General features: G+C 51.3%; 1 protein-coding gene across 4 annotated transcripts; it reads left to right on the plus strand.

The window, feature by feature from the left end:
- Positions 1 to 4,926: 4,926 nt before the first annotated feature.
- TGIF2 (TGFB induced factor homeobox 2) lies at positions 4,927 to 24,026 on the plus strand. 4 transcript variants are annotated; one of them, XM_065921943.1, is made up of 3 exons: positions 4,927 to 5,024; positions 8,849 to 9,074; positions 21,278 to 24,026. In XM_065921943.1, exons 2-3 carry the CDS (start codon positions 8,883 to 8,885, stop codon positions 21,776 to 21,778), a joined length of 693 nt encoding a protein of 230 aa, XP_065778015.1. In that variant the 5' UTR covers positions 4,927 to 5,024; positions 8,849 to 8,882; the 3' UTR covers positions 21,779 to 24,026. The 4 variants fall into 4 exon arrangements, with proteins under 4 accessions (XP_065778015.1, XP_065778014.1, XP_065778017.1 ...); XM_065921942.1 differs by having other exon boundaries at positions 4,945 to 5,118; XM_065921945.1 differs by lacking the exon at positions 4,927 to 5,024 and adding an exon at positions 5,937 to 6,025.
- The last annotated feature ends 1,845 nt before the right edge of the window (positions 24,027 to 25,871 follow it).

The raw sequence follows: 25,871 nt of genomic DNA on the forward strand, positions 1-25,871 counted from the left end.
TCAACTGTAACTAGAAAACTATTTAAGAAAGTCATGCAGACATATACCATTTTTAAGTAATATTCCTCACCACTTAATCTTGAAAAGATAACAATTTTAAGATTTTTAAAATCTTAATCTAGCATTCCAATCTTTAACCCAGTGCTGCCTGAACTATGGGCAAATAGACATTTATATATACAATATGTTGCTTTCAAAAACATTTAAGTCTCAGATGGTAAATGCCAAAGAAGGAAGAGACCTTTAGGATTATCATGACCTACCCTCTCAATTCCCTCAGACAAAGAGATGCCACACAGCTGTTAGAAGCGGAACTGAAGACTTCCCTGGTGGTCCAGGGGATAAGAATCTGCTTGCCAAGGCAGAACATGGGTTCGATCCTTGGTCTGGGAAAATCCCACATGCTGAGTGGCAACAAAGCCCTTATGCCATAACTGCTGAACCTGAGCTCCGAAACAAGAGAAGCCACTGCAGTGAGAAGCCCAAATACCACAATAGAGAAAACCCACAGGCAGCAACGAAGAGCCAGAGGAGCTTTGGCCCCTCTTAAAAATAAATAAATTAATCACTAAAAAAAAAAGCAGCAGCAGCAGAGCTAAGACATCTTGATAATGGTATCTGCTCTTCTACAAATGCTGGATGCTATTCACAAAAAGGTTTTTACACATCCTTTATTTTCTCTTACCCCCACCAAAGCCAGATGAGAAAACTGAGGTTCAGTGGCCTTGGATGACTTGCCTCTATCACCAGGCTAGTTATCTCCAAACCCCAATTCCCATACCATTTCCACCACTGGGTGCTGCAGCCCAAACCCTTCACGACAACCTAGGGGGCGGGTTCGCCAGCTTCAAGTACACCCTGTCAAAGCACTGGATGCTCAAAAATTAGATGAATGAGGCGACTTCCCTGGTGGTCCAGAGGTTAAGAATCCACCTTCCTGTGCAGGGGATGTGGGTTAGATCTGTGGTGGAGGAACTGAGATCCCACGTGCCTCAAGGAAACTAAGACCATGCCTGCATGTGTGCTAAGCCGCTTCGGTCATATCTGACCCTTTGCAACCTTCCAGGCTCCTCTGTCCATGGGATTCTCCAGGCAAGAATACTGGGGTGGTTGCAGTGCTCTCCTGGGAAACTTCCCGACCTGGGGGTCGAACCCGAGTCTCTTCCATTGCCCGCACTGACTGAACGTGCGCTGGCAGACAGGTTCTTGTACCACGGGTGCCGCCTGGGAAGCCACAGTGCCCACCGAGCCGGAGATCTGGAGCCCACGCATAACAATCAGAGAAGCCGACGAGCTGCAACCAAGACCCAACGCTGCCAAAAAGTAAAAAAATACTTTTTGAAAAATGAGATGAGTAAGTGAATGCCCAACAACTAGGAGAAAGCTAAGCAAATTGTATTGTAATTGCTCAACAAAATACTACAAGGCTTTTAAAGTAAGATGTTGATAAACTGAAATTCACAGGAGCTGAAAATGCAGAACCTCAGAGGAAAGAGCCACAAATCTCCTAGACCTGAGACAGGTGGCCATCTGTTTGGTCTCAGTTACCCAGATCTGCCTCACCTAATCACCCTGCCTCCCATCTCTTGCCACCTCTCCTCAGCCACTGTCTCGAAACCTTCAGAAGCTCCCTACTTACCACACTGCCAAATCCAAATTCTTCACCTCGGCCTTCAAGGCCCTTCAAGCCAATCCAATACAGCTGTTTCCTGAGTTACTTACTGACCCTGGCCTTTGCTGGATGCTTCCCCTCTCACCCCCGGAGCCCCATCTCCTTTATGCCACTGGCTGTAACTTTGGCTCATGTTGGCTTCTGGTGAATATTGGTCCCTTTCCCCATTTCCATCAGTAGCTCCGACAGTAAAGAATTTGCCTTCAATGCAGGAGACCTGGGTTCGAGACCTGGGTTCAATCCCTGGGTTGGGAAGATCCCTTGGAGAAGGAAATGGCAACTCACTCCAGTACTTTTGCCAGAATTCTATGGACAGAGGCTACAGTCCATGAGATTGCAGACAGTCGGACACGCCTGAATAACTAACACTAACGGGTGAAAAAGGTACTGGCTGACTTTTTTGTTGTTTCCATTTTGGAGGCCTCGGCCCACAGCAAGTTGGATCTTAGTTCCCCAACCAGGGATCAAACCGGTGCAACCTGTATTGGAAGCATGGAGGCCTTAACCAATAGATCACCAGGGAAGTTCCTTTTTTATTCCTTTTTTTTTTTTTAAGGGAAATACATTTGCATGACATTCATTTGAACCTACGCAACAATCAAGTTCACTAGAAACAGGAACAATCAAGAAAGACCCCCTCCAGCGCAACGAGCCTCTGATTTGGGTTTTCAGGTGTAGAGACAGGCCTGCCTTATGCAACCGGTCCAGTCCCTTTTCTAGCCTGAGGGCCCTTGAGTTCCTGGGACTCTTCCTAAAATGGCCTCCTGGGGGCCACCAGGTTAGCTGAGGTCCCGCCCACCTCTTTCCCTTCCACGCTCCACCCCAGAACTGTCCCAGAAGTCAGGACCCCAGGTTCATCACACCAGTCCTTCCCTCTCAAGGACACTGCTTTTCCACATGAAAAAAGGCAGCAGGGCAGGGCGCAAAACTGGGTGAGAGAAAAATGACAAAATAACTTCCCAGCTGGAAAAAGTTTTCCCAAGAAAGTTCTCAGCAAGTATACCCAAACCCCCTTAGTGCTAGGATACCACAAAGCGACATAATAAATAAACCTAGGCCATCTCCTAGGTTAGCGCTCAGACTTACCCCAGTACGACATACCGCTGTGCGGAGGTCCCAGAGTGACTGTAAGCAATCGGTTCCCAGTGAGAGGCAGGGAGTTATTTCACATTTTCCACCAAAGTAAATAGTGCTGCAAAGAACAATCTTGTGTAAGCATTCATCTTTGTTCTGCAACCATTTCTCAAGACATTCCTAGAAGTACACTTCCTGGCTTAAAGGATGCACATAAATTCTGGTAGTTACCAATTGAGAAACATTGTAGGGTAATTCTCAAACTCTTAGGAGTACTTGGGCTTTACCTGGGGAATTTGTTTACAATGCACCATCTTGATACACTACCAGCCGCCCAGTACCTCCTGACTCCCCCTCCCCCTCCGGGAAGTCTGGGGAGGGGCTCCTGAAGCTCCTTTGTTATCAGCTCCCAGGTGGCTGTGCTGCAGGCTAAAGGAGGAAGGAGCGCTCCCTTCCCTTTATCCAGATGGATTGATACCTGCTGTAGCACAAGAGCTGAGAAATACTGGCCTAGGGGGCCGCCGCTGGCTGCATACACAGGGTCATCCTATGCACTCGACACAAGGCCTGTCGCCATGTGCTGGGAACAGTCACAACGCCAGGCTCATCTGGCTGCAGCTGTTTCCCCTTCCAGGTCCCCCTTACCTAGGCCCCCATCCCCTCTGTGATCCTAGTGATCAGGGTCTTGAGGATTTTACCTTTCTTACCTGAGACTTCTGGTAAACCACCCTTTCTCTCAGAAGACTGTGGACAGAGTACCCCAATAAATTGTCTGGGGCCTCTAGTCGGGCCGTGGTTTCCCCATCTGAAATGGAAGCACTGGGCGGCAGTACTGGCACCCTAGCGATCACAGCAAGGAAAGCAGTGTGGCCGAATGGGTTCTAAGCATTTGCAGGTTGGTCTGGCTTCAATGGGGAACCCAGGTGCACCCTAATCATTTAATCAGCATTCTGATGGGCTTAGGGCCTGGGGAGCAAACTAGATCTTTCTTCTGAGTTCTCCATAGTTAAAATGCAGTTAAGACCAAAATCCATTTCAAAGCTGCTGATTTCCAAGCTCAAGGGTCTTAGATCATCTGGGACCGGACGAGGAACCAGAGGCCCAGCAAAGGCCTTGCCCATTTTTAGGCTGACTCTGTGCTAGACTCTGCAGGGCACAAAGTTTCCCTGAAAGGCCAGCAGGTTGGTCAACAGATTATTTCACAGTATGTAGAACAGAGAGCAAAGAGCAGGGAAGAGTGTTGGCAGGGTTGGGGAAGACCAAGGGACAGATACTGGAGTTGGGGATCCTGGTTAGAGGAAAAAGATACCAGCCAGGAGCACTGAGAGCTCTCAGGTGGTCTGCCTCCTTCAAGGGCCGGTCTCAATCAGATAAGGGGTTGGCCTGCGCTATTGGACACACCTGGGCTGAATGACTCTGGTTGACCGTGTGACAAGCAATGGCTAAGAACCGCTCACGGGCAAACCAAGAACTGACATATAACAGCACCTACCGCAAGAGCCGAGGGTGACACAGGCAGTGCCTCGCTTAACGTCACTGCTTAAACATCACTGCCTTACAAACACTCCTTAAACACTGGCTGTTTTTCGCTTTGACTGCCCCTTGTGTGATGAACTCTAGGGCTACGTGCTTTGGGCTTGTGTCCGAGGGGTGACCTCTACCCGACTCTATGAGACCTTGAGGACAGAACCAGCGTCACATTCAGACCGAAGTCCTTCCCAGTTGGGGGGCGGGCAGTAAATCCCCGACCAACTGGGCCTCAGTTTCCTCTCCAAGCAATGGGAACAATCAACCCGCCGGCGGGAGATCCCGGTGGAGGGAACAGACTAACAAACGTTCGGATCTGCATGACTTCTCCTCCTCATTACGGCCCCCACCCCCCAGCGTGGGGCACACAGTAGGCGCTCCGGAAACGCTCTCCGAAAGGAGGAACGGGCCACTTCCTGCCCCCCAAGCGGACCGTCCCGACCGGGGTCCCCAGCGCTCCTCTCCGGAGGCCATGCAGCATTCCTGCGGGCGGGGGTGGGCGCAGGAAGAAGGTGCCCTCCCGGCCCCGCCCCCTCCGGGCGCGGTGGGCGGGGCCGAGCCCCCAGCCTCCGCAGGCCCGCCCCGCGGGGGGTGGGCGTAGCGCACCGCGCTCCGCACAAAGTTTGTTTTCTCCCTCCGGGCGGGTGGGGGAGGGCGAGCCGAGCGCCGAGGGGAGGAGAGGGGATCTGACGTCAGGCCGCGAGGTGCTTTCCAGCCGCGAGCTGTCAGGCCCGAGTGTCAGGCCCGGCAGGTACGCGGCGCGCTCCCCCGGCGCCCCCCGCCCCCTGCCGGGACGCCCGGGACCGAGCCCGAGGCCGCGTGGACGGAAAAGCCGCTGGGGGAAAGTCAGTGCGGGGCGCCGGAGTTGAGGGGGGGGCGGATGGGGGCGGGGGGGGCGCGCGGACAACTTGGAAAGTTTCTTTCTCTCGGCCAGGCGGGGGAGGGGGCGTCGTCCTAGCGCGTGCGACTGTGGGTGTCTGAGCCCGGGTGTGTTTGAGTCCCGACTGCGGTGTGCTGGCGGGGGCCGGTCGGGGTACGGGGGGGCGCGGCTCTCCCGCCCTCCCCCCTCCCGGAGGAAGTTCGCTTGGGGCCCCTTGGTCGGGGTGGGGGGTACCCAGCTCCCGAGGACCCCACCCCGGGAGAGGGCCTACCCAGCCCCGGGGCCGGGGTTGAGCGCGCGGGGGGCGGGTTTGTTTGGTTTCAAAAGTGCACGTTGCTAACCGCCGGTCGCCCCCCCACCCCCCGCCGCGGCCGGGCCGGGGAGGGGCCCCCCGAGAGTGACAGCTGCGGGTGGGGGCAGCGGGAAGGTCTCGGAGCTGGGGGGGGCCGGGGAGCCCGCGCGAGTTCCCTTTTCCTTTGGAACAAAGGAAAGTCTGTCTCTGAGGCATCTGTCACTCCCGGGCGGGCCAAGGGAGCGGGGCGCGTGGGGCCGGCGACCCGAAGAAAGTTTGTGCGCGCCGGGTCCTTCGGGCAGGCCGAGTCGGAGCCGAGCCTCCCTCGGGGGGGGGGGGGAAGCGCGCCGTCTCCGGGGCAGGGGGCGGCCAACATGGAGTCTGGGCGCAGGGTTGGTGCGGGGGGGGGGGCGGTGCGGAGGTGGGAGCCCAGCCCCCTCCCCTCCCCCTCCGGGCCGAGTTCGGAGCACAAAGCCGAGCGCGCAGGCTCGGCCGGCCCCGCGCCCCGAAGATCAGCCAGCGCCGAGCGGCGGGGGAAGGAGGGTGGGAACCAAACTTTTTCCTGCCCCGGGACAGACACGTGAGTTTTCTTTCTTCCCGAGCCCCCGCCCCACAGGGGTGGCGGGCCCGCCGGGGAGCCAGAGCGCCGAGTGTGACGCAGGGTGGCGGGCCGGGGGGGCGAGGGGTGCCGGCGCCCCGAGCGAAGGCCGATTCCCCCGCCGCCCCGGGAGCCATGTGCTCCGACTCGGGTCTGGGCCGCGGGGGAGGCTGCGCGCTTTGTGTGAACTTCTGGGAACGCCGCGCGAGGGCTCGGCCCGGGGGAGTGTCGGCCGAGCTGCAGGGAGTTGTCAGAAAGTCGGTGCGGGAGTGCTTGCAGGTCCGGCGTCGTGCAGTGGTGCCCCGGGTGTTGTGTTCAGAGGGTGCTGCCTCAGGCCAGTGAGGGTAAGAACTGATCCCTGGTGTGATGCGGTCAGGAGTTTTCCCAGTCTTAGAGTTCGTGGGTGGGTGAGTCGTTTGGAGTTCTTGAGTGGCGTATATCCAGGGACTGGTTGCGTGGTACCAGTTGTTCATGCTGAAAGTGGGATTTGTAAACTGTGTGTCTGCTGGATTTGTCGGTGGAAATCGTGGGGTTCCAGGGGCTGGGCGATGGGCTGGTGCCACTTATCGGGAGTGCTGTTAAGAGTTGCCTGGTGTGAGGCTGGGTGGGAGTGTGGGGTGTGTATGTGGTGAACCTCCCTGCTTGGGGTTTGTGACTGGTGTCTTCTGTAGTTATCGGTGTATGGCTGGGGCGCAGACACTGCGGTGGGGAAGTCTGCAGGGTCATCTCCGCAGGCCACCCACTGGAACCCCGCAGACTAGGATTTGATTGGCAGCCAGGGTGGAATTTGTGCAGATCACCTCGCATAAACTCCCAGCCTGCCAGGGCTGCATCCTTGCCTGAGCTCAGGTCCTGACTGCCCTGGCCAGCTAAACCTCAGAAACCTGACCTCAGAAAGCAGCCTGCTGGTGGTGCTCTCTGAGGAGTGGCATCTCTCACCAGTGCCTGTCTCACCTCCAGGTGGCCTGGCTGGGAGAGTAGACCCTTCCCTCGAAAGCCTGGCCTAGCCAGCCCAGATATCTGGGCTCCGGCCCAAGTCGAGGAAACAAAACCTGGGAGATGCCAGAGTCTGCTGGCCCAGACTGCGAGGGAGCTGTTAAAAGGCTGAGGAGGGAGGAGCCTTGAGATTCTGGCATCAGCTTGTCCTGGAACTTTTGGTTTTAAAAATGTAGATCTCTCACTGCGTTGGGGAAGGAGAACTTTGAAGGGGGGGGTGGCGAGGAGGATGAGCAACTGAGTTGGGAGTGTCTAGGGAAACACCTTCCTTTGACTGACAGTTGACTAGGACGCAAGCCCAGAGAGGGAAGGTTGCTTGCCCCAGGTCACACAGCCAAGCTGGAGGAACCAGAGCCCAGCCTTTGCTCATTTTTCCGGATTTTTGAGGCACTGATTTCTGGGACCAGACCAAGGCCTAAATGACAAAGGAGAATGTCAGAGAGAAAACCAGTAGGGATAATTCAACATTTCTGCAGGGTATACAATAGGTACACAGTAAATTTTGCATGGATTGCTATAGGAGTGTGGAGATTGATAGGGTTTCCAGACTCCACACTGGGTCTTGGGAGACCTGGGAAGCAAGAAAGCATGGGTACAGGGCAAGCCATCAGGGTCCAAACCGTGCTTCCATACCACATCCTGGAGGTCAGATTTTTTTTTTTCCATAACAACTTTACTGAAGTATAATTCACATACCATACAGCTTATACTTTTGCTTTTTTGGTTGTGCTAGGTCTTCGTTGCTACACACAGACTTTCTCTAATTGCCTTGGATGGTGGAGGGGGGGCTCCTCTTTGTTATGATGCGAGGGCCTCTCGTTGTGGTGCCTTCTCTTGTTGTGGAGCACGGGCTTAGTAGTAGTGCACGGGCTTAGTTACTAACTCTTCGGCATGTGGGATCTTCCCTGACCAGGGATCAAACTTGTTTTCCCTGCATTGGCAAGCGGATTCTTATCCACTATACCACCAGGAAAGTCCCCAGCTTACACATTTAAAGCAAATAAATCAATGATTTTATCACCTGGAAAAGAAACTTCGTACCTTTAGTAAATTACTCTTCTATTCCCTTCAAGCCCATTTTGAACATTTCATAAAAATAGACTTATACAGTATGTGTTTTTTGTGGCTGAGTTCTTTTACTTATCATGATATTTGCAATTTCATGCATATTGTAGCCTGTATCGAGACTTCCTTTTTACAGCCGAATAATATTCTACTGTATTATGGGTAGACCACATTTCATTTAACCATACATCTGTTGGAGGATACTTGGGTTGCTTCCATCTTTGACTATTATGAATAATGGACAAGGTTTTGTGTGGACATGGGTTTTCACTTGTCTTCATAACCAGCTACATTAGGCATGAAATTACTGGGTCCCATGGTAACTGTTTAACAGCCATAGTATCTTAGATGACTTTCTGAATCTCTCTGGGCCTTCGTTTTTCTTATCTATAAAATGATGATGATATTACTGTCTCCCTCACAAGGGCATGTGTGAGGACTGAATGAGATAACAAATGTGAAGTGCTCAGTACAGAGTGCCGAAAACAGGCCTCAGTGGTAGCTGTAATTACTGTCTGGTTCTATTTATTAATGATCTACCATGTGTTTCAATAGTTTCCTCTGGCCTGATGAACTGGAGGCGTTTTGGGCTCTTCCTTCTACCTTGGCCAAGCTTTGGTGTGGCCTGAGACTGAGTTTCGATTACCCCATTTCTGGCGTCCCAGGCTCTAATGACGCGCTGAGAGAAGGGTCACAGGCCGCACGTGGTAATAACGTCCCCATCCCCTTTGTCACCTCTTTCAGGCTTGCCTGAGGTCTCGCCTCGCCCCTAGACACCATGTCGGACAGTGACCTGGGCGAGGAGGAAGGCCTCCTCTCCCTGGCAGGCAAGAGGAAGCGCAGAGGGAACCTGCCCAAGGAGTCGGTGAAGATCCTCCGGGACTGGCTGTACCTGCACCGCTACAACGCCTACCCCTCAGAGCAGGAGAAGCTGAGCCTTTCTGGACAGACCAACCTCTCGGTGCTGCAGGTAAGCAGGGGGTCGCAGGAGACTCCGGTTCCGGTCCCATCCCAGGCCTGTCACTGACTCAGCCGTGTGGCCTTGGGCTGGTCACCTCCGCTCCCTGGGCCTCAGTGTCTTCTTGGGTCAGGTGAGAATAGCCAGCCTGTCTGCCTCACGGGAAGACAACTGCATGAAGACTTCACAGCTAGATTTCAGATTCTGGGGCGTTCTGGAGAGGCAAGGAATTGTTACTAGTGTCTCGGTGTCATCATTAACACAGGACGCCAGGAGAAGGTGGAGAGGCAGTGAGTGTCTGGGCTTCGGCCTCAGCCCCAGACGGCTGCTTGGATGGCACTTTGGTTTCCAGGGGCAGTTGGTGATCTGCAGACTGGTTAAAAAGGAGTTGGAATCACAGTGAAGGAAAGGGCAGAAGGGAGAGATTCTGGGGTCAAAACCCCATTCTGCCATGCAGAAGCTGTGAACCACACTTTGATTTCCCATCTGTAAAGTGGGGTTGGACTGCCTGACTGAACTGCTGTGAGGAAGAGATTCAGAACTGGATGTGAAAGTGCTCTGTAAACCACAAACATGAAGACGCTCAAAGGAGCCTGTTAGCCACTTCTGGGCAGAGTGAGGGGAATTAGCTACTTTGAGTTGTCCCTGTTGCTGACCTGCAGGTGTGTGTGTTCTGTTTTCATGATGCTGAGGTAAGACACCCGACCCAGAGCAGGCCCCCAGCCTCGCAGAGGCCCACCTCCATGCCCGCCGCCTTCCCTCCCACTTCTCTCCTTTCCTGGCCCGTTCCTCCAGTCCATGGCCCTACCTCTCGTTCCCTTACCCAACTGGGAACTGCCCACATCTTCCAGCTGTTTTCCCTCTTCTACAAAGCCTCATGGTGAGTATTCAGCCCTCTGAATTCCTGTCACCTGACTTTATACCCGCTGGGCAGTGGTTAATAGGAGTCTGTCTATGAGAAAGGCTCTAGAGTTACAGACCCTGACTCGGATCCCATCTTCTCCACAAGAGGAAGCCTGGACCTTGGCCAAGTCACTGCCTCCTCTCTGAGCTTCGTGTTTCCCCATCTGAGAAAGGGAGATGTTGGTAGCACTTTGATAGTAGGTCAGGGCATGAGACCGAGAAGAATTCAAGGCTTCCTGGGAGGTGTTCTGGAAGGGCGGGTGCTTCTGCTCCTCCTCTCATTCTCTTCTAGATCACAGGTCTTGCCTAGCAGTTCCGAGACCCTCGGTGTACCGACAAGCGCTATATGCTGGGCAGAGCTTGGGGCCCCAGAGAGGACCCAGATGCAGGCCTACCCTGGGCAGTGTCTAGTCTGGGATGGGACAGCTGGGGAAGACCTGGTCACTGATGTTTGGGAGAAGTGATCACTGCTGGGACAGATGGCAGCAGAGATGAGGGCAGGGCTTCTGAGCAGGCCTGGAGTCTCAGAAGGCCTCCCAGAAGAGGTGGACTTTAACTCACAGGATATAGAACAGCACAGGCCAAAGACAGGTGCCTAAGAGCCAGGATTACCTAGGTAGCCTCTTGCCGGTCTTCTGCCCTCAGCCTTGTTCTTCCTGTCTCTCGGGCCCTTGAACTCTGCAGCCTCCGGGCCATCTCCCTTGGTTTCTTCTTGACCTCCCTTGAGCCTGACTTACCCTGGTGAGGCATTTTCTCATGAACTCATGCTCTGACTCCCCCAGCCTAGGGGGGAGACCATTCCTCTGTATTCCATATGCCTCTACCTGTGCTGCTAAACCACCTGTCACACTTTATTGAAATTGCTTTTTATCAGGGACAGTATTTCTCAAGCCTGAATAATGTACTGACTTCTCTTAAAGAAAATACTTTTCATGGATTTGCCTACCTCACAGTGTTGACTTGCATAATTTTTATCACATTCTTTAAGCATGTACAAACATAAAACTGGGTTTTAAAGGAAAAAAAAAGAGAAAAAACTACTTGCTTTTGCTCTTATACACAACTGTAAAATAACCTGTTTTCCAAGGTAAAGAAATGTAAAAGGAATGGGATTCCGTCCAATTGCATTAATATCAAGTGGTGGATGGTGTAGGATGAGTAGGGAGACAGAGGCGCTGCCTGGCTCCAGAATTGAGCAAACCTGGGTGGCCAGAGGCCACGGCACTGCTACTTATGACCAAAATGGAAACAAGACCAAACCAAACGAGTTCTTGTGCAGAACTCGTGGGCCCCTCGGATGCCACGCCCCCGGATCCCTGCATTACAGAAATATAGGTCTGGGACATGGATTAGCTGCTGCAGACTGGAGGCTTCTGCGGAAGGGCTGGCTGGGTCTCGGCATCCGGTGGTGGGAGGGGTTTCAGAGGTGGCCACCCTGAGAGTTAAGGAGCAGCCTGGACCGCGTGGCGTTCTTTTTTTAATATTTATTTGTTTGACCGCGTCAGGTCTTGGGTGTAGCACGAGCACTCAGGAGTTGTGGTGCTCAGACTTAGCTGCTTCACAGCATGTGGGATCCTAGTTACCTGATCAGGATCGAACCTGCATCCCCTGCACTGTGAGGCGGACGCCCAACCTCTGGGCCACCAGGGAAGTCCCCCGACTGGTGTTCTTGATGAAAACTGTACTGTGAATCCCAAACAGCGCCAGCCACACACCCCTGCTTGAAGGTCTCATCGGCACCCCAGATTTCCTGACTGATAACACCTAATTTCTCCAAGCTGGATCCTTCCTTCTCTAAGGAGTCCCCCCGATAGCCCTTTCTCAGCTCGTTTGGTCTCACCAGTTCCGATACACTTGATGCTGCTGTTTAGTCGCTCAGTCGTGTCTGACTCTCTGCGACCCCACGGACTGTAGCCCACCAGGCTCCTCTGTCCATGGAATTTCCCAGGCCAGGATACCGGAGTGGATTGCCATCTCCTCCTTCTCCAGGGGCTCTTCCTGACCCAGGGATTGAACTGGCGTCTCCTGCGCTGGCAAGTGGATTCTTTACCACTGCAGCCACCAGGGAAGCCAGTATTTCAGGAATATGGCTTCTCTCCTACCCTGATTCAACCTGGATCACCTGTCACTCCTCTAGCTAAAGCCCTTCAGTGGCTGCTGTACCAGCCTGCAGAGCAGGCCTCATCCCTGGCCTCCCATGTCACCCTGATAGATACCCAGACCCCTTTGCTTCCACTCCTGACCAAGGAGACCCCTGACCCCTAGAGGAGCTCTGTGCTTCCACAGCACCAGGACTGGTCAGCATTTGGAATTGACTGATGGCCTTTTTTTAAAAAAGTGACTGGTTTATCTGGCTGTGACTGGTCGTGGTCGCTCTGTGTGGGATCTAGTTCCCTGACCAGGGATTGAACCCAGGCCCCTGCATTGGGAGTTCGGAGTCTTAGTCACTGGTGCTGTGATTATTTGTCACTCAGTCCTGTCCGACTCTGCGCCTGCCAGGCTCCTGTGTCCATGGGGATTCTCCAGGCAGGAATACTGGAGTGGGTTGCCATTCCCTTCTCCAGGGGATCTTCCCAACCCTGGTCTCCACATTGCAGGTGGATTCTTTACCCTCTGAGCCATCAGGGAAGCCCTGAATGATTTTTAGAACACTAAACTCCAGAAGCCTAGTCTTACTTATCATACATCCTAAGTGTTAGCTTAATGCCAGGTATCTGGTAGATGCTCAGTAAATAATTCTTGAAGTGACAAAGAGAAGATTAAACTGTTGAAAATGTCAACAATGAGGACTTCAGAAGTCCTCAGAAATGCAGTGGCTCCTCAAGCATCTCTCTTTCCTGTATTTAATTTTTAAAATTTCCATTATTTATTAAGAACATTTGCAAATAACTGCAAAAGTAAGAGAATATTGTAATAACACCTCTGGCATCCATCACCTGACTCCAGCCAGCATCAAGCTTTAGCCAAGCTTGTTCACTCTCTCCCGGGGGACTTCCCTTTTGATTGTCTCCTTTAACTGGCCCAGGAGCAATCTCATTAGCAAGTCAATGAGTCATTTAACTAACTGGTTTGCTGGTACTTGCCCCCCGGGCTAGGCAGTTGTGAGGGTAAAAGCAAAAAGTCATTTGTGAAGGATTTTCACAGGCCCCAATGACACCCTCTAAGCCCACTGCATTGCTGTGCTTCCTAACTGTTCTAAGGGGATGCCTGCTGGGGAGGGAAGGTAAGCGTGGCAGGGAGGGGTGGGCCCATTTCCTTCCACCGTGTGGAGTATTGATGGGGGGTGCTCTGTGCCGGACCTGATGCTGTGTCCTGGAAACACCACAGTAGAACAGGCACTGTCCCCCCACCTCCACCCTACCCCCCAGGGGGAGGGAAGGCATTATTCAAAGGACTAAGGATTCAGTGTAGTTAATTTCCAGTGTGGTGTCAGCTGAACTGCCCTGGTAGGCAAGGCTTCTCTCTGGAAGCAGAATCTGGAATCCTGACAGACTTGAAGGATCGGGGAGGTGGGGTCAGCAGTCCCTCTGATACTTGTCCTGGGCCAGAGAGGGACCAAAGCTGTAGTGACCTGCTGCGTGGCCAGGGGGTGGCCTGGCCCTGCCCTGGCATGCATAGGCATGACCCTATGAACTGCAACCTGCCAGCTTCCTCTGTCTATGGGATTTCCCAGGCAAAAATACTGGAGTGGGTTGCCATGCCCTCCTCCAGGGGATCTTCCCGACCCAGGGATCAAACCTGTGTCTCTTAGATCTCCTGCATTGGCAGGCGAATTCTTTTATCACTGCGCCTTTACCATTTGAAGCTGCGCTCTTTACTCTGAAAGGCTCCAAAGCCAGGCTCCCGGCTTCTTCCTGCAGGTAACCACTGTCTCCCCACCTTAAGGCTTTTCATCTGTGTGTTTTGTTTGTTTTCTGAGCTCTTGTATAAAACTTTTTTGCTTAAATACGGGGTTTGGCCCACTAGGACAAGTTAAACCAGTGGGCTAAACCATTGGTTCTTAAACTTGGGTGGCAGGATTCTGGAAAGCTTGTTTAAAAATATACATTCCTAAAAAAAAAAAAAAAAATACACATTCCTGATTCCACCCTCCTCTATCCCCCATCTATAAAGCAGAATATATAGTTTTTAAAAATCACCCTTAAGGTGATCTAACATAGCCAGCTGCCTTTAGGAGCACCCAGATAGGAATGGTCACAACTCAGGTGGAGGGAATGGATGTTTGGGAAAGGTCTCTCTGTGCCCTCATTCTTTCCCCTCTTTTTACTTCTGTCTTTCCCAGCTGAAAAGACTTACTAAAGTTAAAGCACTCCTGGGACTTCCCTGGTGGTCCAGTGGTTAAGACTACGCTGCCAATGGAGGAGACCTGGGTTTGATCCCTGGTTGGAGAACTAAGATCCCACATGGTGCGTGACACAGCCAAAAGAAAAAAGCACTCACTTGCCTCCAAAGGACCTGCTCTGATCCTCATGGCCTCCATCGGCTCCCTAGTGCCCCTCCCACTCCCATTTGCCACAGTGATTCCTTCTGTGTCCTTCATCTGGGCCACTGATTCAAAAAAAACTACTGACAGGGCAGCAGCCTTTCAGACAGAGCCCTGCTTTATGGGCACCCAGCCTGTGTTCTGCCATATCAATCACAGAATTCACCTTGGCATTCTCCTACCCACTCCTCAGGGACCTTGAGCTGGAGCATGTCACGTGCTTCTTTTTTTTCCCCGATTTAAGCTTGGGTTGAGCAGCCAGAGGGAGCTGCAGAAAATCCACACAGCCCGTTATCACAGCCGGCACTGGTGGTACACTTGGGCCTTGGGCCCTTCCCCCGCCTCCCTCAACTGTGCATTTCTATCGGATGAGAAGACAAAACAGACAGTAAGGAGGCTGCCAAGTTTTCCGCAGGCCAGGGTGAGCTTGGGGAGGGGGGTGTTCTTATGCTGTTGGCTTCTCAGAATTAGAAGCCAAAATGGGAGGTGCAGCTAGAGGTTAGGTGCCCACGCATCTGCTGGTAAAGCCAGGCTCCCCTCCACACGACTGCGCTCAAGACAGAAACACTGGTCCCTTGCTCCTCTCAACCCTGGCCATGTTTCTGCTACATCCTGGGATACGGGGGAGAGGTGCAGTGCTCTCCTGGGGCACAGGTAGATGGGGAGGCAGCTGGAGGCAGATGGAAGCCTCTGAGCAAGGAGGAAGGGCCTCGGGCTGACTGTCTTTAGTTTTTCACTTGGTTGTTGCCTGGAACCAGGCTATTTGGACCACATCCCAGGCTTTGCACTTGTTACTGAATCTCTCTGATCAGGGCTCTGTTTCTTCAACAGCTGAAATAAAATGGAGCTCATCACAGAAGCTGTCTCATAAACTTGTTTAGTCACTAAGCAGGTCCTGATTCTTTTGTGACCTCATGGACTGTAGCCCCACCAGGCTTCTCTGTCCTTGGGATTTCTCAGGCAAGAATAGTGGAGTGGTTGCCGTTTCCTTCTCCAAGAAATCTTCCCAACTCAGGGATTGAACCTGTGTCTCTTGCATTGCTGGCAGGTTCTTTACCGCTGAGCCACCAGGTAGAAGATTAAATGAGTTAGTTCGATGGGAAATGTTCAGAACAGCAGCTCAGTCATGTGGAGGGGAGCCTGGCTTTACCAACAGATGTGTGGGCACCTAGCCTCTAGCTGCACCTCCCATTTTGGCTTCTAATTCTGAGAAGGGAACAGCATAAGAACAGCCCCCTCCCTAAGCTCACCCTGGCCTGTGGAAAACTTGGCAGCCTCCTTACTGTCTGTTTTGTCTTGTTCAACAAGTGTCTGCTTTTAGGATTACGATGATGACTTTCAGCTCTCCATTTTGTTCCTCTATTCAGTAAGACACAGCAAATGAGAAGAACAGGAGGGCCCCTAAAGCCAAAAGACCTGGACTTGAACCCCAGCTCTGTACTTGGAGGCGGTGTGACTTGGGGCAGATTGTTTCATCTGTGAGTTCCGGGTCCCTCTGTAGTACTTTGGGGACACTGCTTACTACTGTCGAGGCTTGCTTGCAGATTAAACATGTCACAAGTGAGATGGCTGGCATGGTACCTCGTATCAAAGTCCTTCCTTCCTTCGTCCTCCTAGCCTGTTCAGTCTCACTTCTCCCTCAGGGCCGTCCTGCCACCGCAGCCAGGACTGGAGTGAGCAGCTCGGCCCCGTCAGCTGACGGCCGCTGTCATGTGTGTGCTCGCTCTGAGAGGACCAGAGAGGGAAGGCCGAGTAAATGAGAACCGCAGAGGCAGGGTCTTTCTAGGCTGGAATGGAGAGGGAGAGAAGCAACAAGCAGCCTTTGGTGCCGCCTTGCCCAGGAGCGTTCCCAGCCTGACAGGACCTGGAGTCCAGTGCCGTCCTTGGCTCACCTGTAAGAGCAAGTGTGGCTGCTGGGCAGGGAGCCATGTATCTCCAGGTGCCAGCTCTGGTCACAGGTGGCTATCCCCTTGAGTAGTGGTACTCGAGGCCTTGCCAAGATAGGAGCCGAGAAAGGCGATAGGCAGAGGTAGAAACTAGTCCAGGAGCCCCGAGGAGACTGGGCCTTTGGTCCATTCACCTGTAAGAGGAACGTTAGATGTTTTTGCAGCCCACACAGTTGCCGGCATCTCGGCACAAGGGGGGGGGGGGGGGGGTGTCCTGTCTTTCCCTCGCCTTACAGCAGCTGCTGCATGCTCTGTAAGTTATCTGTTGATAAACTAGGAGGAGATGGAGAAGGAAATGGCAACCCACTCCAGTATTCTTGCCTGGAAAAGTCCATGAACAGAGGAGCCTGGTGGGCTGAAGTCCATGGGATTACATGACTGAGCATGTGTGCACGAGGGTGGAGGGAGATGGGTTGGTAGCAATAAAGTAGTGGAACTAGAAAAAAAAAACTAGGAGGAGAGAAAAGACAGGGCCGTGAGAAGACTTAAGTTGAAGAAAGTAGGGAAAACCACTAGGCCATTCAGGTATGACCTAAATTAAATCCCTTAAGAGTATACAGTGTAAGTGACAAATAGATTCTAAGGGATTAGATCTGATAGAGTGCCTGAAGAACTGTGGATGGAGGTTCATGGCATCGTACAGGAGTCGGTGATCAAGGCCATCCCCAAGAAAAAAAGGCAAAATGGTTGACTGAGGAGGCCTTACAAATAGCTGAGAAAAGAAGAGAAGTTAAAGGCAAAGGAGAAGAGGAAAGATATACTCATTTGAATGCAGAGTTTCAAAGAATAGCAAGGAGACATAAGAAAGCCTTCCTAAATGTTCAGTGCAAAGAAATAGAGGAAAACAATAGAATGGCAAAGACTAGAGTTCTCTTAAAGAAAATTAGAGAAAAAAAGAATTAGAGGTACCAAGGGAACATTTCATGCAAAGATGGGTACAATAAAGGACAGAAATGGTATGGACCTAACAGAAGCAAAAGATATTAAGAAGAACTATACAAAAAAGACCTTAATGATCCAGATAACCATGATGGTGTGATCACTCACCTAGAGCCAGACATCCTGGAATGCAAAGTCAAGTGGGCCTTAGGAAGCATCATGACGAACAAAGCTAGTGAAGGTGATGGAATTCCAGTTGAGCTATTTAAAATCCTAGAAGATGACTTGGAGTGCTGTACTCAACATGCCAGCAAATTTGGAAAACTCAGCAGTGGCCATAGGACTGAAAAAGGTCAGTTTTCATTCCAATCCCAAAGAAGAGTAATGCCAAAGAATGTTCAAACTACTGCACAATTGCACTCATCTCACACACTAGCAAAGTGATGCTCAAAAGTCTTCAAGCCAGGCTTTAGCAGTGTGTGAACCGTGAACTTCCAGATGTTCAAGCTGGATTTAGAAAAGGCAGAGGAACCAGAGATCAAATTGCCAACATCCGCTGGATCATAGAAAAAGCAAGAGAATTCCAGAAAAACATCTACTTCTGCCTTATTGATTATACCAAAGCCTTTGACTGTATAGATCACAACAAACTGGAAAATTCTGAGAGAAATGGGAATACCAGACCACCTTACCTACCTCCTAAGAAATCAGTATGTTGGTCAGGAAGCAACAGTTAGAACTGGACATGGAACAACAGGCTGGTTCCAAATCGGAGAAGAAGTACGTCGAGGCTGTATATTGTTACCCTGCTTGTTTAACTTATATGCAGAGTACATCATGAGAAATGCCGGGCTGGATGAAGCACAAACTGGGATCAGGATTGCCGGAAGAAACATCAAACTCAAATGTGCAGATGATGCCACCCTTATGGCAGAAAGTGAAGAGGAACTAAAGAGCCTCTTGAAAGTGAAAGAGGAGAGTGAAAAAGCAGACTTAAAACTCAACATTCAGAAAATGAAATCATGGCATCTGGTCCCATCACTTCATGGTTAATAGATGGGGAAACAATGGAAACAGTGACAGACTATTTTCTTGGGCTCCAAAATCACTGCAGATGGTGACAGCAGCCATGAAATTAAAAGATGCTCGCTCTTTGGAAGAAAAGCTATGACCAACCTAGACATCATATTAAAAAGCCAGAGACGTTACTTTGCCAGCAAAGGTCCATCTAGTCAAAGCTATGGTTTTTCCAGTAGTCATGTATGGATGTGAGAGTTGGACTGTAAAGAAAGCTGAGTGCCAAAGAATTGATGCTTTTGAACTGTGGTGTTGGACTCTTGAGAGTCCCTTGAACTGTAAGGAGATCCAGCCAGTCCATCCTAAAGGAAATCAGTCGTCCTGAATATTCATTGGAAGGACTGATGCTGAAGCTGAAACTCCAATACTTCAGCCACCTGATGAGAAGAGCTGACTGATTTGAAAAGACCCTGATGCTGGGAAGGATTGAGGGCAGGAGGAGAAGGAGACAACAGAGGATGAGATGGTTGGATGGAATCACCGATTCAATGGACATGAGTTTGAGCAAACTCCGGGAGTTGGTGATGGACAGGGAGGCCTGGTGTGCTGCAGTCCATGGGTCACGGAGAGTCCGACATGACTGAGCGACTGAAGTGAACTGAGGAGAAGAACCGACAATGTGGAAACTAGGTCAGGCCACTCACGGTTTAGGCCGCTTTGGTGGTTAACCATGGTGCTCTGGCCTCGTGGGGTCAGCCCTGCCTGCTTCTGTCTGTTCCTTACACCAAACCCTTTCCTGCCTCTCAGGGCCTTGACATTTGCCATTCCCTCTGTCTGGAACATCCTTCCCTCAGTCTTCTGTATGGCTGGCTCTTTCTAATCCGTCAGGTTTCGGTCTTCCCATACCCTTTATCTACAGAAGTCGCTCTTATCTTTATGTACTACCTTTTTATTCCTATCTGTTTGCTTCCTGGCACTTCTTGGCAGCGATGGTGATGTTTGTTCACTGCCAGTCTCCACAACCAGATGGACTTTAAGCTCCGCAGGACAGTTGTGTGTCTGTTTAATTCACAGAAGCATCCCCAGCACCAAGAGCTGGCCTGATAAACTAAGGACTCCGTAAATCCTGAGCAAGCGCCCTGAAAGGGAGGGCAGCAGGGAGGTGAGAGGTTCTAACTTGGCCATTCCAGTGAATGAAAGAAGCTGGGCTTTGGGCCTCTGATATCCTGAGAGAAAGATGCCAGAGAATAGGGGTGGTTATTCCTCCAGATCCAAAGGGCCAGGCTTGGGGAGCCCTGGCTGGAGGTGGACTCCTGCCTGACTTCTCCAAGCTCAGCTCTCTGTGTGTTCTTGAGTAGAATGAGAATTGACCAAACACATTCGGCTGATAAAACTGTTAGCAGAAAATTGCGTAGATGTATGGCCCATAGGGTCGCCAAGAGTAGGATACGGTTGAAGTGATCTAGCATGCACACACGCACACACAGTGCTTAAATGGCTACTGCTGATGAACCCTTCTCAACGAAAATGCCTAAAAACATGCCTAGATGGGTGGGTATGGACCACGCTACACCCATGCCTCATCACCAACACGCTCCCACAGTCTCTTCTCTCCAGTACTTTCGTGTTAGCGGCAAAGGGATTTGGCCTCTTTCCCCCGGCAGTAGCTTCTCCAGTGGAGGGCAAGAGGGAGAAGGACACGGAAAACATGATAAGGGGTTGTATTTGCCTATTTAAGGGAAAACTGGTTTTGTATTTATGAGCTTATACCAGCCATGCAGCTAAGAAACTGTTTCCTAGTCTAATCCATAGCTTCTAAAATAATGCCCAGGTGAGCTGTTACAGGATCGATCAGTGTTACTCTAGGCTGTTAGGAGTAAATGAGAGGAAAGGGGATATGAGAGGCTGGTGTTTTAGATGCCAGTAGTCATGCCATAATTAGGTGCCTTCTCTTGGGTGTGCAGAAGCTGTTTACACTTCCTAAACAATTATCTGCCCTCATGGTGTCATTCATTCAAGTATGAAAAAACTGTCAGGCCCCATAGCAGCTGTAGGTGAAGAGATGTGTTTTGAAACCATGTCATCTCTGTCTAGCCCAATTTAGATCAGCCAAGACTTGTAAGAGTAGGCCTTCTCCAGGTAAAGTGGATGTTCCAGAAAGAACGAATGTGATGTGCAAAAAAGCACGGAGCCTTTTTTTTTTTCTTTTTTAAGCACAGGGCCTCAACAAAGGCTGCTGAGTAGTTTCACACTAACAATTATACAAGGGCTGGAGAGATAGGCCATGAACAGGGGAGGGGTTTAATACCCAGGCCCAGGAGTTTGGACTTGATTCTATAGGTGGTAGGAGACAAATGGCAGTTTTCTAGAACAAGAATAATAGTGTTGCATTTTACTTTACTTTTTAAAAAATATTTTCTATTTTAGGTGCTTCAGGTCTTAGTTGCAGTACACAGACCATCTTTGTTGTGGCAGGTGGGCTCCAGAGTGCGTGGACTCTGTAGTTTGAGGTACACGGACTCTAGTCGAGGCGCAGGCTTAGTAGTCGTGGCACGTGGGCTTAGTTCCCCGACCAGGGACTGAACCCACGTACCCTGCATTGAAAGGCAGATTCCTAACCACTGAACCACCAGGGAAGTTCTGGGGTATTGCACTTTAGAGAGTGAGTGGCAGCCAGTGGCAAGGCTGAACTGGAGAGCTGTGCGAGCCTTGTCCTCAGAGACCACCACCGTGGGTCCTCGCAGACCTGACCGGGCCTTCCCATTCCTGACTCCATCAGCACTGCCGTGCTGTCCCTTCACTGGCTGGTTGCATTTTATTTTCATTTATCTGATTTCTTCTGTAACTCTCTCTTCCCAACAAACATCTGTGTGAGGGCTGCAGTTGTACCTGAATTGTTTGCTGCTGTGTTCCTGGGGCCTGGAACAGGGGCTTTGTAGCTGGTTTCGATCGAGGAACCTGATCCCGGTCTCTCATTCTCATTCCAGATCTGTAACTGGTTCATCAACGCCCGGCGGCGGCTCCTCCCAGACATGCTTCGGAAGGATGGCAAAGACCCCAACCAGTACACCATTTCCCGCCGCGGGGGCAAGGCCTCCGATGTGGCCCTCCCCCGAGGCGGCAGCCCCTCCGTGCTGGCTGTGTCCGTACCGGCCCCCACCAGCGTGCTCTCCTTGTCCATGTGCTCCATGCCGCTCCACTCGGGCCAGGGAGATAAGCCAGGAGCCGCCTTCCCCCAAGGGGAGCTGGAGCCCCCCAAGCCCCTGGTGACCCCTGGGAGCACACTCACCCTGCTGACCAGGGCCGAAGCTGGAAGTCCCACGGGCGGACTCTTCAACACACCCCCGCCCACACCCCCGGAGCAGGACAAGGAGGACTTCAGCGGCTTCCAGCTGCTGGTGGAGGTGGCGCTCCAGAGGGCTGCAGAGATGGAGCTCCAGAAGCAGCAGAACCCGTCACCCCCTTGCTGCGCACTCCCATTGCCTTAGTCCCTGAAAACCCCAAGTAGGCACCCGCCAGCAGGGGTGCTCAAGGTTCGAGCCCGCTGTCCTGGGTTCCCATTCCGGCTCCCCTTCCCACAGAGGGTTCTCTTTGGATCACTGCCAGACATCAGGATCATCTCCTCTGTCCAGAGGTCTTCAGCAGGAAGACACCAGCCGGTGTCGCTGCGCTGTGACGGGACCTCTCTGCTGACTCTGCCGTTTCTCTAGGCCTGCTCCGTGACAAGACCAAGACATGGGAGACAGGCGTGGTGCTGCTGCTGCTGCTGCTGCTTCAGAGAATCCCCAGGACGCCTTTGTTCCAGCCTGCTTTCCTGGGCTGGGCACGGGAAACTGGCCTCGTTCAGACCTGTGCTGGGTCCAAGTTGCCCCTGACAGGGCCTCTCTTTGTTAAGCCAAGTGTGGACATTCCAGGTTCATAAGTGTGAACGAAAGAAAAGAGGTACTGAGCAGATGTAACAGAACCGAGTCCAGTTGGATGTTTAGGTTTTCGCCAAACTTTGTGTTTATTTTTCCCTCTTTGCTGTGGTTTGCATGAACAGGCATAGTTAGCCCCGGTGTGGGGAATGAGTGCATTGCCTGATGGAGCCTGATGAGCTGGGACTAGTTCACCACTGCAGCTGGGGATTGTTTCACAAGGAAGGAGTATTTTCATTTGGGGGACCATCTAAATCTCTGCAGATTTCCAAATGGTTGTTTTGTTGTTGGTTTGGTTCCCTCCCCCCCACCCAAAAAAAGCAGAAACACTTTATGGGCTTTGGCTTTTCTGCGTCATGTGCAGAAGGGGATCAAGCCACACCAGAGAGGGGCCAACAGAGAATCTGACCAAACCTTCTACATGCAGAGCAGAGGAGGAGGATAAAAACAGGTGGTTTTTTTTTTTTTTTTTTTTGGTTTGTTTTTGTTTGTACTGTATGGTGAGGGTGGGGGTGGGGGAGGTAAGCTAGACTGAGGCAGTGGGGTGGTTTTTTTTTATTTCCCTCTTTAATCTTTTCTCCTTTATTGAACGCTTCACCCCATGGCCTGTTTTGAATTCCTTCTAGGAACTTGGCTTAGTTGGGGCCAGAATGTCAAAAAGTTCCCTGTAGCTCCTGCTTGGAGAGAAGTGAGCCATCTACTGGTCAGAAAGCCCTTACGTGGGCGGCTTTTCCCATGATGGTGGCCGGAGACTGTTCCCACAGGAAGCGTGGGCTGGTGCCCCCCGCTGCCTCTGGACCTGCCTTGGGAGAGGCTGGGGCTAGAAGCCGGTTACGAAGCCTGTTCTCTGTGAGTGTCTCTTTCTTGCACCTTTCTTTAAATCGGAGCCACAGAAGCCCCTGCCCTGAACTTCACAGTGAGAAAGATCAGTTAAGTCTTATTCTCCTCCCTTCCCCTCCCCATTTTTTTTTTTTTTGCTGTTTCATTGCTGATAGCATTCAACAGCAATATACCCCCATCTTCTAGTATATCCTAAGAAACACTAATCCTAGGTTATTAGCTGAAATATTTTTTGTTATGAATAACATTGTTACTGGGCCAAAAGACAGGTCAGGATACTCAGCCTGAAGTTGCCAGGTTGGGCACAGGAGCACAGTTCCTGGGTGGGGTGGGCCTGGCCGGGAGAAAGGCAGCAACACGTGTTCTATCCTTCTGGGGTGATTCCCTGAAGACTTCAGGGAGGCTCCCCGACTTCTGAGTGGCTTGGCCCACCCATTGCTGTAGGAATGGGGATTGGTTATTTAAGAGAAGGAGCTCTTTCTCTGTTAGCAGGCGAGTCTTCTAGGCTCTCTCTTCCGCCTCCTCTCCTTGCGTGTCCCAGGGGGATCAGGGACCCTCACCCTCCTGAGGCCCCACTGGGGAAGAATGGACATGGCAGCTTCAGGGTTAGCGGAGGCTGCTGCTTGCCCGGCCTACCTTCCCACCCTGTCTGTGAGCCCAGGTCTGGCGTGACTGTTGCAGGACACTGGCAGCAGGGGCCTCGGGAAGCGTCTTGGGCTGGGGTAGGGGGCTTTCCCTTCCCACAGTGACTGAGCAGTAGAGGGCGCGAGGGGTGAGGGAGCCGTGCTGCTGAATTCTGGTTGGCATCCCCCCTTGTACATGATGGGGAGGCTGGGCGTGGGGCGGGCTCTGCTTGGTCTGGTTGTGAGAGAAGCCTGGAGGAGAAGCACAGTTACCCCGTTGAATTATCTGAGCGAAAAACTACTGTAAATAACTTGTTTTTGTCTTTTGTCAAATAAAGTTGTTTTTTGTTTTTGTCTTTGTTTTTCAAAGCAGAAGGATGATTCACTATGACCTTGGGCCCAGCCTGGAGACGGGACAGTGGCTGAGTTCTTACTCTGCCTTAGCTCTTTCACTTTCTAGTAGCTGCTTATACATGTCGTGTACTCTGTGTTTCTGTTTCCTAGGCCCCAACTGCATTCTGTATCCTCTTTTTAATTACTTATTTATTTTGGGTTGTGCTGGGTCTTCATTGCTGCATGAGGGCTTTCTCTGGTTGTGGTGAGCAGTGGCTTCTCTTGTTGCAGTATGCAGACTTCTGGAGTTGTGACCCATAGGCTCGGGTGTCCTGCGGCATGCGGAATCTTCTCGGACCAGGGATCGTTCCCATGTCCCCTGCATTGGCAAGCGGGTTCTTAAGCACTGGACCATCAGGGAAGTCCTATATCCTTTCATCACAGTGTGCAGGGAGCATCTGTATTCCAAGCTGGACCAGCCTTCCCTGGGGTCAAAAGTCACACTCTGGGGATGTTAAGCGGTAAGGAGACAGAGAGCTGGCAGCTTTGTCCTCCCCCTCTCCTAATGAGGAGGGAGTGTGACTGTGACTGTGAAGTCAGCACAGAGAGCAGAGATGATAATATGGACACTCTAGTCATGTCTAAAACCAGTACCATCTCTGAAATTCCCTATTAAGTAAGCTAGTAAATTCCCCTTTTTGCTTAAGCTAGCTGTGCATTGCATTTCTGTTATAATGAAATTACTTCATTGCAATCACAGCCCAAACATTAACTCTTGTACACATCTAACATTCACCAAAAAATGCGATGCCCTTCTCATAGGTAAAGAAATGGGATTTGTTAAGTTACTTGCCCAAACTTACACAGCTAGTGTGGAGTGAAACCAGGGTATGAATTCAAGTCTCTCTCGGCTTTAAGGTCAGCCTGAAGTCAGTCCCTCTCTTATGTAAACTACTGATGGATGGTTCACTGCCTGCTGGTATCCATCTGTCTAACATGGTTTGAGCTAAGCACTAGATGTTTCTCTCATTGAACCAAATTGGCTTCTTCCTGATTTCTCCCCAACACACCTAGATGTACCTAGGTGGAGGACGTCTAATCTCTACCACAGGTCAGTTGTCAGGAATTTGGAAGTGGAGCCTCCCTGCTCAAGTTCCCCAGATTACAGTGCCCCAGCTCTTTTAGCCATTCATCTGGGGTCCTGGTTTTCCCACGTCCCTCTGTCAGTATCCCTCAAACTGGGGTTTGGCAGAATAAGAATATTGTAAAAGGACTCGGGTTTCCCTGGTGGCTCAGTGGTAAAGAACCTGCTTGCAATGCAGGAGACTCGAGTTTGATCCCTGGGTTAGGAAGATCCCCCAGAGAAGGAAATGTCTACCCACCCCAGTATTCTTGCCTGGGAAATCCCGTGGACAGAGGAGCCTGGCAGGCTACAGTCCATGAGGTTGCAAAGAGTTGGACATGACTGAGAGACAACACCTTCAGGGTACAATTTAGGACTCTGGATTGTAAAAGGACACTTTAGTTTGGAAGCTGCAAATGTGAAAGCTCCTACAGGAGAGGGGCCAAGTATGCCTTGGTGTTACATGTTAGCCACTGGAACTTTAGAGAATAAACTCAGGGGAGATGGAATAGTTATAACTACTACCAGTGTTACTGTTTTCCAAAGCATTCCTCTATGATCGAAGCCTGGGTACAAGTTCTGGCTCTGTCACTTAATCAGCTGTTGTGACCACAGGCAATTTGGTCTACCACTTCAAGCTTCAGTTTCCTCACCAATAAAAAAGAACAGTAATACTGTTCAGAGAATGAAATCAGATAATCTGTTACTGTCCTTATCTGGCTTCTCAGCACAGGGCTGAGAGTAA

This window comes from Muntiacus reevesi, chromosome 2 (genome assembly GCF_963930625.1).
Source record: "Muntiacus reevesi chromosome 2, mMunRee1.1, whole genome shotgun sequence".
Classification (NCBI taxonomy): Eukaryota; Metazoa; Chordata; class Mammalia; order Artiodactyla; family Cervidae; genus Muntiacus; species Muntiacus reevesi.